At 45.7% G+C, this 13,705-nt stretch overlaps 1 protein-coding gene across 1 annotated transcript in view; it reads right to left on the bottom strand.

Moving 5' to 3' along the window:
* ADAMTSL3 (ADAMTS-like 3) overlaps nucleotides 1–13,705 on the bottom strand; it is a 291,707-nt gene that overhangs the window by 18,838 nt on the left and 259,164 nt on the right. Inside the window, exons 24-26 of the mRNA XM_012656530.1 lie at nucleotides 6,680–6,862; nucleotides 4,479–4,595; nucleotides 82–265 (exon numbers count right to left, since the gene is read on the bottom strand). Of these exons, the coding sequence (XP_012511984.1) occupies nucleotides 82–265; nucleotides 4,479–4,595; nucleotides 6,680–6,862 (484 nt within the window). The remainder of the gene's footprint in view (nucleotides 1–81; nucleotides 266–4,478; nucleotides 4,596–6,679; nucleotides 6,863–13,705) is intronic.

Genomic DNA, 13,705 nt, shown 5'->3' with positions numbered 1-13,705 from the left:
AGTTATTATGTCCAAATTACTGTGCCGTTTAAAATAAGCAAACACTTGGTGTTGGTGAGACAAGAAGAGTGACTTGCGTACCTTGCAGGGCAGTCCCGGATGTTACAGGGCTGAAACCCAGCCAGTGGCTTCTGGAGGTGATCGCAGAGGGTCTCACTCACTTCCTGCCCGTTGGCCATCACACACTGGGGTCTCTGAACTCGGGCTCCCAAGTGGCCACAGGTGGCAGAACAATGTGACCAGTTACCAGGCTCCCAAAAAGGCTCTGTAGAAAGAAAATGAAATGTCATGACAGCCCCAAATGAGAAATGATGACGGGCTGGAGAGGACATGGCCAGAGACCACCATGACCTGTTTTCTGGTGAGCCGCCTCTCTGGGTCGTTCAGCAGCACACAGAGAGAAAGCCATCGCATGTGCAAGGGGGTCCTTGAAATCTTATTTTCCCTCAACTAAGTTATTGTAATAAATGGCAGGAGTGGTAGCCAGAATGGGATCCTTGGACCACAGCCTGGGAGAGGGGCTATTGCAGGCCAGCTGATCTGCCAGAAAAATCCTAGAGAGAGGGAGGAGGCACTGGAGCAGGGGCTGCCTCGCCGGCATTCTCCAGGCAGAGCAGACAGGACAGGAGAGGAGGGCCTCTCCAGGGGGTGCTCTGACGGGTTTGATTTCTCAAAAGCAGATCAGGTGGAGAAATGAAAGATGATTTAGCAGGAGAAACGGGAACCAGGGATCAAGCAGTAAGGTTAAAGACACCTTCGAGTTCCATTCTTATTTTTCCATTAATACTTAATCGAAACTTCAGATTGGTCCTGAAACTGCATAAATGATTTGTCATGGAGACATCTGGAAAGGTAAAAATGGGAGTTGCCTTTAGAAAAGTGGAAGCTGACCACCTCCAGTAATCCCGGCTTTTCTGTTTTAGTGTCCGTTCCAAGCAGCCTTTCTTTTCCCCGCTGACACTCGGTAAGAGATGAGGTAGGATGTGACGATGACGGATTTGTGTACGATCGCAGAAGGCGCCAGATTTCCCTGTAATAATCACAAGTAATTGATGGCCGCCAGCTGTGTCCACAGGCTCCCTCACACCGCAGAGCCACCTCTTTAACTTATTGTTTTCCAGTTTTTCCTTCTGACTTTTGAATTTTTGTCTTAAATTGCACATGGCAACATTTGAAAAGCAGAAACATAAAACACATTTTACGTTGTATTTTGCGTACAGCCTTAGTTATATCCAACTAAGGACCTTCAGGGTTACAGTTTACTTAAAAATAAGTTTTTAAAATAGCTACGTTTATTGAGAACCTCCCAGGTGACAAAAGTACTGGGTGAGACACTGTATAATCAGTTTTTCATTTAATCTTTATGGTCATCCTGTGAAGTAGATATTTTTATTTGCAGAGGTGGAAACTGAATGAAGCTAAGTAACCTGCCCAAGGTCCATCTCCGTTATGCCAAATTTCACAAACACCCCTTGACAGTTTGAGGCAGGACACGTGTACATTTCTTTAAAAATGTGTGTTTTTATTGAGGTATAATTCATATACAATAAAATGCTCACATCTAAGGTGTGGAGTTTCACGAGTTTTCGCAATTACTTTGTGACCATGATCCGAAGCCAGGTACGTAACATTGTCATCACACCCCGCCTGCCCCCTCCCAGGCAAGCACTCATTCACTCCATCAGTAACATCGGTTGTACCTGTTCTCAGACTTCACGCAGGATGTGCTCTTTTTCACTTGGCTTCTTTTGCTCGGCATAATGTTTCTGAGATTTACCCGTATCACAGTTCATATCCGCAGTCATCTCTTCTATTGCTGAATGACGTTCCCTTGTGTGCCTATACCATAGTTTTTAGCCATTCTCCCACTGAGGGCCACTATGAATACGGCTGAACATTCTTGTATAAAGCGTTTTGTCAACAAGTTTTTATTTTTTCCCAGGTAAATACCTGTGAGTGGAATTGCTAGGTTAAGGGTAGGTATATGCTGAACTTTATATTAGAAAATGCCAAACCGTTTTCCAAAGTGGTTTCACCATTTTACACACTAAGCAATTCATGAGAGTCCTAGCTGCTTCACATTCTTGCCAAAATTTGGCACCGTCAGTCTTTTTGTTTTTATTAATAACTACTCTACTGGGCGTGCAATTGTGTCTCATTGAGGTTTTAATTTCCACTTCCTTGATGCCATCTGTATATCTTCTTTTGTGAAGTGTCTGTTCAAGTTTTTTGCCCACTGTTTGTGTCTATGTGTGTGTGTGTGTGTATGTTTTCTGTTAATTTGTACGAGTTCTTTACATATTGTAGACTAAGCTGTTCACCAAACATGTTCTGCCAGTATTTTCCCCAATCAACAGCTCATCTATTCATATTCTTAATGGTGTCTTTAATGAACAGATCTTTAAAATTTTGATGAAGTCCAGTTTAATAACCTTTTTGTTGTATGGTTAGTGTTTTCTGACACATGCATTTGAAAAGTAGATCGTATCATATCACTCCCATATGAGACTCCTCAATGGCCTCCCATGTTTTAGGAATAAACTCTTGAGTCTTTACCTTCGTCCTCAGAGCCCTGAATGATTTGCTCCCCCGGCAACTCTCCAACCTCATCTCAAGCCCCTCCTCCCTCCCCCACTGTCCCCTAATCACATGAATCTCACTTGTGTTCCTCGACAGCATTAAGCTTATTTCCATTTTACAGTCTTTGCACTCACGATTCCCTTTGCCAGAAATGCTCCTTCCTCATCTTTCTGCATGAACGGTTCCATCTCATCCTTGAGATCTGGGATCAAACATCACCTCCTCAGAAAGCCCATCCCAAGGAGGCCATAGGACTGGCTCCCTCTGATCACCATGCATTTCATGGCACTTACCACAGAGAAATGTCCTATACATTTAGATGTTCACTTATTTTTTGTCCATCTCACCTATTGGAATGTCAGAATGTGGAGCCCATAAACACTCTCCTGTTCGACACTAGGACAGGGCATGTTAAACATTAGCAATTCAACCAATATTTGTCAAATTAATAAATGAGCCTCTTCGAAATGCTGAGCTAAGGATCCACTTAGCTTAGGGTTGGCATATTCCACAGTGTGTAAGCATATGTCTGTGCACATGTGTGTGTATGTGCGCGTGTAGGAGGCAGCAGGACAATGTAGGTACTTCCAATAAGTCAGGAGTTTGACTATTCCAAAGGCTCTGCCTTCTCCAGTAGTTCCAGCCTCACATATATGCAGTTTTTTCCATTAATTGATTTGCGGGAGGAGTTCTTTTGATCTTCATGCTCCATGCCACATGCGACTGGTCTGTGCCTTTGCACATCTGCTTTTTTCTGACTGGGATACCCTTCCTCTCCTCAGAACAAACATCATGACCTCCATGAAAATTTAGTTGACTTCTCCAGAGGGAGGAGGGCCTCTTCCTTGGTGTGACCATTCTACTTTAGTCATCTTTCTATTATGGCATGTGTCACACTGCTTCAAAATATCTGTCCCCATGACCGCCTCCCCCCAGACTGTGAGCTTCTCTAGGAGTAGGTCGCCTCTGCATCCCCAGCCCTGAGAATAGTTAAGCCCTGGGCTGTCCAATGAATGGGTAATTATGCATGGGATAACAGTAGTAGTATGTCCAAAAGAGGAGAAAAACATATCAGACAAATAACCTGAGATAATTATGTTATAAATGACATGTGATGGGTTACTGATTGGCAGTTCAACACTGTTTCCTTCTGTGCTTTCCCTTGTATCCCGGCGGGAGAAGCCTAGAAACTTCATTCTCTAGAGTGCCCACCTGTGGAGTTATGTTCTGCAAACAAGAGGCACCACTCAAGATGTAAAAGGTGGCACCGATGTAGCCATTATTATTCTGTGTAACAGAGTAAAACATCAGGTTTATTGGTAGTTTCTTAGTGTCATCCTATGATTTACTCACTTTTGAGTTACAGGGAGCTGAAAGCATCAGTAATGATTTCCTATGATTCTAGCATTTCTGGTTTTCATAACTCTACATTGCTGCCTTGGCCTTCTGAAGAGTTTTGCAAGCTTGTAATACCTAGAGTAGGTTCTCTTGATGAAGCACCAATACATCACAAAGTTGCTATGTATGGAAAAAAGATTTTGTGAAAAGAGAACAATGAAAGAATCAACTCAGTGCTCTTAGCAAACTCTCCGTCTATTAATATCTACCAAGTCGGCAATAGTTTTGAAACTGGAAAATCAATATCTACATTATCACAAATAATGACCCACATTTGGGAAATGAACTCTACGGGCTGCCTCAGGATTTTTCTACAAAATTCCTTCAGTATGGAAGGAATAAGTTGAACTACCAAAGACTGAGGAACAAGAAAAAAGCTGGCCGAATGCCTAGGAATGATTTCACATGCTGCCAAGTGAAAAACACGTAGGGTCTCTAGCTAAATCCTTTTCCTTACACATGCTCACAACAGCAAATCTCGAAAAGTCAAAATCCCAGACCTCGAGGCAGGGCTTCTCCTGTGGGGTCACTGCTATTGGTCCCAGTGCTGGATGCCTTGAGAACACGCTTTTTATGTCCCTTGAGAAATACAGCTTTACTCTCTGGCCATCTTTGTTCTGAGGAGAAAAAAAAAAGTAAGACTTTTTACCAGTTAGAAATGATCTAATTCTTGTTCCAGCGTGGGTGTTCTTAAAGACAGCTACCAGGGGATAAGCCCTTCCTAATAACGCTGCGTCCTAGATGCTCAGGCGTGCATGGGTCTGGGAGGGATGTGTTGGGGGTGTCACAGTTTAGTTAGAGTTACTCCCTGTGCTGACATGTGGCACCTCTTCATATCCCAGCATTTATAGCCTAGCTCAAAAGATGAAAAACATGTATTCACCAGAATTCCAAAAGGGACTGGAGGAGGCAGACTGGTTGGACAGAGGAGCCTTGGGGGCAGGAGAGTGCTCCCCAGGGGACCTCACGTGCTGAGGAGTGCAGGACTCTGGGAGGGTTGTGAAGCTTGAGCGTAAGAGCCGAGGGCGGAGGAGGAATGCTCAGTCAAATCAGGAATGCTGTGACTCCATCCCTCCGTCAAGTTACCATGGTCATGCAGCTAGGCTCGGGGGGACTCCTGAAAGAAGAGATGTGCAGTAGGAGCGAGACGATCACGTGGATTCGCGGATGGAGACAGGCAGAAGCAAGGAGTGGGATGGACTTTTCAGAGAGCAGGGGAGTCACGTAAGAATCCGGCGGGTTAGCCTGGCCCATCTATCAGAACTCCCCCATTCCAAGATCTGAGACCACTGGGGCTCTTGGGAAGCGCCACGTGGCAGTACGTCCCTGCCTGTCTGGTCAGCCCCGAGAGACTGGGAGGGTTGTATGAGGAGCAGACCACGTATGTGAGCACTAGTCCCAACTCTCTGTGAGCCTCAGGGTTCCTCATAAATACAAGGGATTAAAAATTGCTGCCCACAGCACAGTGTTGTAAGTATCACAAGAATTAATGAACATCAAAGCACTTTGTGCATGACAACTGTTCCAACTCCCTGTGTGGGCACCCCCATCGCTGTTTCTCTGGGCCCCTCTAACTGCTGACAAGCAAAGCCATGGAGGAAGCTCTTTCGCACCCTCTCCTGTTGGTTCAGCCAGAGAGGCTATAATCTCACAGTAGTTCTCCAATGATTCAACTTCATTCATTTGTGAAACACCCATTTACACACTTACACCTGTGTTAGACGCTGGGGCTACAGAGGGGAATAATAAATGATTTCTGATGTCCATCTATGATTAACTCTCGACTGATTCCAAACTCTGGTGGGAAATAGGGGTGTTACTGAATGAGTCCTAAAACCCCAGCAACTTGAAGCTCATTTTAATGGTCAGAGCTTGATGAATGCCAGATATTAACCCCAGTAGAGAGAAGTCAGCTGATTATCCTGTGCCGGGACCTTCTCCAAATTGCAAACCTGATCCAGCTGAAAAGTATTTTAAGACTTGATAGATCGGTATTCATGGGGTTCCTACTGTGTGCCTCATACTGTATTATGTCCTCAGGACTGCAAAAGAAATGTCAGACACAGTCCCTGCCTTCGAGGGACCTACAATTTCATTGAGGAAACAGAAATAAAAAAGGAAGCAATTTGAGAGCAATGTGTGTGAGGACTTAATCAAGTACCAAGTAGTGAGACCAGAGACAGGAGAGTTCAAACAAAATCTGAGACGGATTCGCACGGGAGGTAGGAATTCAGCCAGTTCTATAAGACATAGGGATTTGGGCAAAGTGGGAAAAACAGTGATGGACAGTCCTTCCTGGGAGACCAAAGAGGAAGCAGCATGACATGTGCACGGATCATGGGGCAGGGAACTATCCTGGCTAGAACAAAGCTCAGTGCTGGCTCACAAGAGGAGTAAGAAATAGAGCCGACACAGAGGAAGACCACAAAGGGTCTGGTTCCGGGCAGAAGAGCTCATACCCCAGTAGAAGTTCTTAAGCAGAGGAGTAGCATCAAAAACATCACAGCTTCGAAGAGAAGAACTGGCAAGACAGGGTGTTAGGATTTGGTGCTTGCTTTTAAGTAGGCAGTAGTAGCAATAGCTAGAACCATCTAATGTCCATCCTGTTCGCTCCTTCACTCTGAATCAGCAAAACTGCGCCCTACTTTATATATATTATATATAGGAAGCACGTAAGGAACAGTAAGAATTTTACACTCACCCAGCAAGTGGAGAACAGATGTTGCCATTGCCTTTCCAAGAGCATTGGTGGCTGTGCAGATGTAGGTTCCTTCATTTTCAAGGGAAATGTTCTGCAACAACAGGGATCCATTGAGAAGCAAGGAAACACTGTCACTCAGAGATCCTCCTCTCTTCAACCAAGTTACATTAGGCTGAGGGACACCTTCAGAACAAAAAAAATATGACACAGGCAATTCCTTTAATAACAGGGCCACAGAACCATGGGACAAATACCATTTAGTGTTTTGACCCCAAGTCAGCAAACGGTTGAATCGCATGCAATAGGAAACATTCTATTTCCACAGCTCCTCTCCGGCAGGTAGGGTATCCTGTTAAAGCGAAGGGCTTTGGTCTGCGGAGCAGCTGACTGGCTCACGTGCACACGTTGAGGAACCGGAGCCAAGGACAGTGGGACTGCTCGGTATGGGGAAGGGAGGGCATTCTGAAGTTGGGTGAGCTCGTGGGAGAAAGGCTGGAAGGGAGGAGCTGGTGAAGCTGGGGGATGTGGAGGCAGAATCAGAGAGAGAAATTCCCAGGGGTGGGCTGTTACAAAGAAGTCTTCAGAAAATTAAAATATCTGATATAGATCTCCAAGTTGTTCGCTGCATATATGCAATGAAACATTCCTCCTTTAGCAGGAATATACAATCTTCAGGGAAACAAATTTTCTTCATTAATGTTTTTGTAAAAGAGGATGATTTCATTAAACCAGTGAAGGTGATATAAAAGTTTTTTTAAAAAAAGGATAATTTTAGGGAACGAAGGAAATGTTGAGTTTCAAGTCTGGATGGATGCAGGGAGGTGCGGAGACTGTCAGCAATGTTGCAGGAGCCTGGACACAGGGGGCACAAGGAAGGGAAAGAATCTCTTCACCCACATCTTGGGAAGCCCCAGCATCTTGCCGGGCTGTGGAATTTGAGACTCAGAGAACTCTAATTTGGTTCTGAGGTGGCCTCAGACGACGCCTGAGATTGCTCCGGGTGACTGGTTTTGAGGATCTTTCTCCTCCTGCAGGGTTCTGGGTAGAGAGAATGTGGAAGACATTGCGTGACTTTCTGACGAAACAAAGACGTCACCGCTATTATCCCATCACGTACGACACACCTTACAGTAGGCAGCGTGTGTGTACCGTGAACACGGTGATGCTTTAGTCCTCACAGTCGTCCCTGTTCCCTGGGAGGCAGGCACTGCTCGCTCGGTCTCACAGCTGAGGACACTGGTAAGACTCGACTTCAGGTCAAGGTTTTCTGTCCACTACACCAAGTCTCTTTATTTATTAGTTCTGCAGCCTTGAACAAGGAATTTAGGTTTCAACTGTCTCATCTGCCAAAGAAATCCGAACCAAGAAAAGGAACTCCATTATGTTCATACATAATCTTTAAGGTTTTTAAAATCTGAGTCCAAGATGTTTGTCCTTGGGGCCTTTTGTCCTTAATTCTGTGGCTCTGTAGGATCTGAGAGTGGTAGGCAGAGTTCTAAAGACGTCTTTCCAAGGTTATGCTTGTCCTCTGGTTACGCAACCAAATGTTAATCTAGGCACTGGTGTGAAGGGAAATCTGCAGATGCCATTAAGGTTACTAATCAGCTCACCCATAAATGGGGAGGCCGTCTGGGTGGGCCCAGTGTGAGTCCTTAAAATCAGAAGAGGAGGGCGGGAGAAAGGGTAAGAGAGGGGTGGAGAAAGAGAACGTAGGAGAGATGAGCTCAGAGAGACTCAACATGTGAGAGGGACATGACACAGCACTGCTAATTTTGAAGGCAAAAGGGGCCATGAGCCAGGGGGTGCAGGTGGTCTCCAGCTGACAGCTGTCAAGGAGATGAGAGCTTCAGTCCTACAATGACAGGGGCTCAGTTCAGCCAATAACTTGGAAGCAGATTTATCCCCAGGCCCTCCAAAGAGGCCTGCAGGCTTGCCCACACCTTGATCTCAGCCTTTGATCCTCTAAGTAGGACACTCAGCTGAGCCACAATCTACACAACTGTGAGATAATAAATGGACGCTATTTTAACCCTCTAAATTTGTGGTAATTTGTTAAAGCAGCAATTGAAAACTAATACAGTGAGGGATTTAGTTTAAATTTTGTTACAATAACTAGGCTGGCCCTAAATAGCCAGAGGGATGCTAATGCATATGCATACATATTTTTAGTCTTTGCTTTTACAAATATATACATACAGATAGGTTAAGCTTTCCTAAGTCACAGCTATTGAGAACATTGGGGCTGAGATTTACCCCAATGCAGTTTGATCCAAAATCTCTCTTGACCACATGTAGGTAGACTTTATACATTTCTTAATAAATTTACTCTTCAGTGTCTTATGGTTTTTTTGTTTTAAAAATAAATTTTTTGTTTTTTTGAGATAGAGTCTCACTCTGTCGCCCTGGGCTAGAGTGCCGTGGCGTCATCATAGCTCACAGCAACCTCAAACTCCTGGGCTCAAGCGATCCTCCTGCCTCAGCCTCCCGAGTAGCTGGGACAGGCGTGTGCCATGATGCCCGGCTGATTTTTCTAGTTTTAGTAGAGACAGGGTCTCGCTCTTGCTCAGGCTGGTCTCAAACTCCTGACCTCAAGTGATCTTCCTGCCTCAGCCTCCCAGAGTGCTAGGATTACAGGCACGAGCCACCGCGCCTGGCCTGAAAATAAATTTTGTGGTTTTTTATTGCTAACACTTGGGAAAGATATAAACATTTGCATATTTATCTTATACCTTGTATCTTGCAGAACTTTATTATTGTGAATAGTTTTTCAATTGATTTTCTTGTTTTAATAAACCAAATGTGTGATCTAATAACATATGTATGTCATTGCTAATGCATGAAATTCAAAATCTAGCATTGGGTCCAATAATTACCATAATTTTGCAGTAGTGGTGGCATTAAAGATATTTTGAGGTATCTGTTCATATTTGTAATACGATATGAAAATAACTGTGAGTTCTACTGGTGCAAAGTCAAAGATGCTGCTACCTTCATTTGTTGCTTCCATTCATAATTGATAGAAATGAGAAATTTGACTATGCTTTGGCCACTGCAGCCCACGTGGCTGGCTCTGCTGGCTTCCCCTGAGCTCAGGACAGACTCCCAAACCCCTCTGCAGCTCAGCTAACCAGAAGTGTGAGCCTCAGGGAATTCTGCAGGGGAAATGGCTCCGACACCGGGGCTTCTGCAGACACTCCCCGCCTCAGCAGTTGTGAAACGCAGAGCTGAGCTGGTGAGGACTGCAGGTGACCCCGGTAGTCTGGAAGGCTGGTGCTCATCTTGCAGAACTCATTGCCCGGCAGAATGGGAAAAAAAAAAAAAAACAGACCCAAAACTAAAACTCCCCCAAAGGGGTTTTCAATGAGTCCATTTTGGGCGTGAGCTGTTCTGATGTTCTTGCTGTGTCCTGGTTGCTTTAAGTCCTCACGCCTTTGCTTATGTCACTAGGCGCAGGGGTAGCGTAAATGCTGCTCAGACTCCCCGTGCCTTTAAGTCATCAAGAATTCATCAACCCCGCAAGTATTTGCAAGTGCCCACTGTGAGCTGGCACTGTGCTCGGTGTGGGGGTCGCAGCTTTGCTGGAACGATAAACACCAGCGCCCCCACCTTTCAGCTCCCAGTAGAGCCAGGGAGAGTGGGCCTCCTCTCGGGAGCCTCCTCCTTCTCCAGCGACCTAAGATGATGCACTCCAGGGGCCTCCGACTCAGCACAAAGCCTCAGGTGAAAACCAGCAAGATTCAGCTGAGGAGTCCCAGAGCAGCGCCTTGTACACGGGGATCTTGTTAAAGTAAACCCAGCAGAACAAACCAAAGGTCAGCGAAGTTGTTGGACTCTGTATAGCCCCAGCTGTCTTCTAAAGAGGGTGACTCCTTGTGCTTTAGAGCATCTTGGAGGGTCTGGACACATGCACTGTAGCAAGAGCTGTACCATGGGAGAGAAGAATTTGGAGTTCCTATGGCAACCCAAGAGGCTGGGGGTGCGCAGTGGAGGACAGGGAGCAGGGGGAGCTGGGTAATTGGGTGCCTTTGCCACAATCCCCAAACTGCCAGCCTTGTTTACTAAGTTTGCTGAATGTTTGGTATTAACGGATGCCTTGCTATGAGTGGAAAGCAGGTAGGGGCTGCACTCTGCTTCCTGGGTGACGGTGGGCAGAGGGGAGACCACATAGCTGAATGCAGGGGCGGGAGGCAAGAGGGCACAGGCCAGCACAAGCCCCCGGGACTGTCAGAAGCCAACTCTGGGGAGCTCTGGAGCGTCCAAACTCTGGAACTCACAGGAGTCAGAGACAATTACACTTTACCTAGATCTCAGGATGGCAAGGGTGTGATTGAATTTATGCAGACAATGATTCTACAGATACAAGGAATTTCAGAAAACAAAATATGGCAATATTTTAAACGTACAAGCAGAGACAAAGGTCTCCGGTGCTGAGGGAAGACGTTGACGCCGGGACTCGGCACCCAGAGGCGTTGCTAACGTGTGAGCATTTCCAGAGAACTAAAGAGGCCACAGGAAGTTCAGACAGGCCTCTTCATACCACGGCTCCTCACCGTCTTTCAAAACAACAAATGTTTGCTCTGTTGAAACAGCTATAAAATGTCAGAAATAGTTTAAACTTATTTATCTAACCTTAAAGACAGGATATTTCCCCCAAGACTTACAGCTCTAAAATATTCAGTGTTCTCTTTCCACAATGCTGAAATCGTTTTTGGAAGACAAACGTTGTGGGGAAAAGTTCAGATCTGGAGGGGCTGTGAAACATGTGTTGCAAAAAGCCTGGACCTCTGGGGTGTCTTTAAAACACTCCGTGTTTAAAAACAAATTTCCTTCATCCTTGAAGGGCCCATGAAATATTCCACACTATAGAATCCTTGGCCTATTCAGACAGCTCTAAAATGCTGGATCTTTATATAAATATTTACCATACCTTTATAATTTTGCTCATTTGTTTCCTCCAGCTACTCAACATTCACACAATCTTCTGCATTTTTTTTCACCTATGACAAATGAAAGTTTAAGCTACCACCAGTGACCTCCAGGGAATCAAGAAGAAATGATGCTGCCAATTCACAGGAGGTAAATTGAACACAGTGTACGCAAACCACGGAGGGAGTTGTCACTAATAAACGAAACAAATAAACAAGAGTTTAAGGGTTCAGTGCCAGAGAAAATATCTGAAAGCTACTAGAATACTGAACAGATTCTTCTCAACGGCAGGGTCCGTCTGCACAGCACAGTAAATTTTGTAAGGAATGTTCCTCTTTTGAGTTAACTGCACATGCTTTTGTTCTTTCCAGCAATATGTTTTCTGTGCTTTTTGGATATGAAGGCCTATCCATCCATGATACCACATCCTGAACTGTCTTCACATACAGCGCTAATGGCTTTTACTGTTTACAGCAGCGGTCCCCAACCTTTTTGGCACCAGGGGACTGGTTTCATGGAAGACAATTTTTCCATGGACCAGCAGGGGAAGGGTTCAGGAGGATTCAAGCGCATGACATTTATTGGGCAGTCAGACCTCTCTGCTAACGACAATCTGTATTTGCAGCTGCTCCCCAGCGCTAGCGTCACCGCCTCAGCTCCGCCCCAGATCACCAGGCATCAGATTCTCATAAGGAGCCACAACCTAGATCCCTCCAGGCACAGTTTACAGTAGGGTCTGTGCTCCTGTGAGAATCTAGGAGCTGACCTGCAGGAGGAGGAGCTTATGCGGTGATGCCAGTGACAGGGGAACAGCCGTAAATACAGATGAAGCTTCGCTGGCTCACCTGCTGCTCACCTCCCGCTGTGCGGCCCAGTTCCTAACAGGGGACTGGTACTGGTCCACGCCCGGGGGGTTGGGAGCTGCAGGTTTACAAAATTCTCTTGAATAGCAGTTGAAGTACTTTCTACCCTCTAGTAAAATGGTGTTAACAGATTAGCATAATCAGTTCCCCAAGTAATTTGAAGATTTACTCATTTATTTTTGATTTGTGGATTCAGGAATCATCTGGGTAATAGCATCTATCCCCCAACTCCAAACTTAAACATTTTTCCCCAAAGTCTTCTGAAATGTGTTTCCTATGACATGGAGAAGGGGTCAGCAAGTTCTCTGCCTGGCGTGGTCACCCTGATCTCCCAGACACCCTGGGCTTCTGCTTTGCTTGGGCCCGGGCAGTTCCCCTTAACCCTCCCAGCCACATCTCATGAGCAACACACAGTTCACTGCTCGATACTGTCCTCCAGGGCCTCATTTATAGCTAGACAGTGCCAATGAGAATTGTTCCACATAGTTTCTCAAAACCAAACCTCCAGTGGTTCCTTGAAGAATAAGATGCAACGTCAAGAGCTGGCACGAATCAAGCCTGGCCATACATGCTGGAGCTACACAAGTGGTGTGAATCGCTGATTCCAGCACAGAGGATGGGGAAAACTCAACAACAGCCAAAACGGGAGAACCACGGACATTCCCGAGGCCTTTCCTGATAAACAGTAATGTTGGTCATCTATCAATTAACACTGGGATGTAGAGGAACAAATAGCTGCCACCCATTCCTTAAAAGCTGTAGTTTAAAATATCATTTCTTTGAAGATCATACACCGTGGTCTTCAAGTGGGTCCCACTGCTGTTACCACCAAGCCCCAGAGAACTACTGGGGCTGCTGGTGTCCTGTGTCTCGAGGCTGTGTTGACTCCCTGGGCTCCTTGTACTCATTCCTCAAGGAATCAACTCTTCTGTTTGGTTCTTCTGAGCCGCCTCACTCTGCTTCTGGGGGGGTCCCTTCTCCTCAGGAATGGTGGGGAGCAATAGGCAATTTTCCTAGCTCGATAGCTTTTCTTATTCTTAGAGGAGAAAGCCTCAAAAGCCTTTTCAATTTATGGGTGCACTGGTAGCCACAGCCCAGGAACCTTGCTGTTCTCTAAACACGCCGCACTGACTGCAATGTTGAGATTTTCCATGTGCTCTTCTCTCCATTGCAGACTATTTGCTATTCCCTTTCACCACCTGGAACGTTTCTACTCATAAAGACCCATCTCAGGGCC

This window comes from Propithecus coquereli, unplaced genomic scaffold, assembly GCF_000956105.1.
Source record: "Propithecus coquereli isolate 6110/MARCELLA unplaced genomic scaffold, Pcoq_1.0 Scaffold507, whole genome shotgun sequence".
NCBI lineage: Eukaryota > Metazoa > Chordata > Mammalia > Primates > Indriidae > Propithecus > Propithecus coquereli.
Note: the sequence above shows the minus strand (reverse complement) of the source record. Positions and strands in the feature narration are given on the sequence as shown.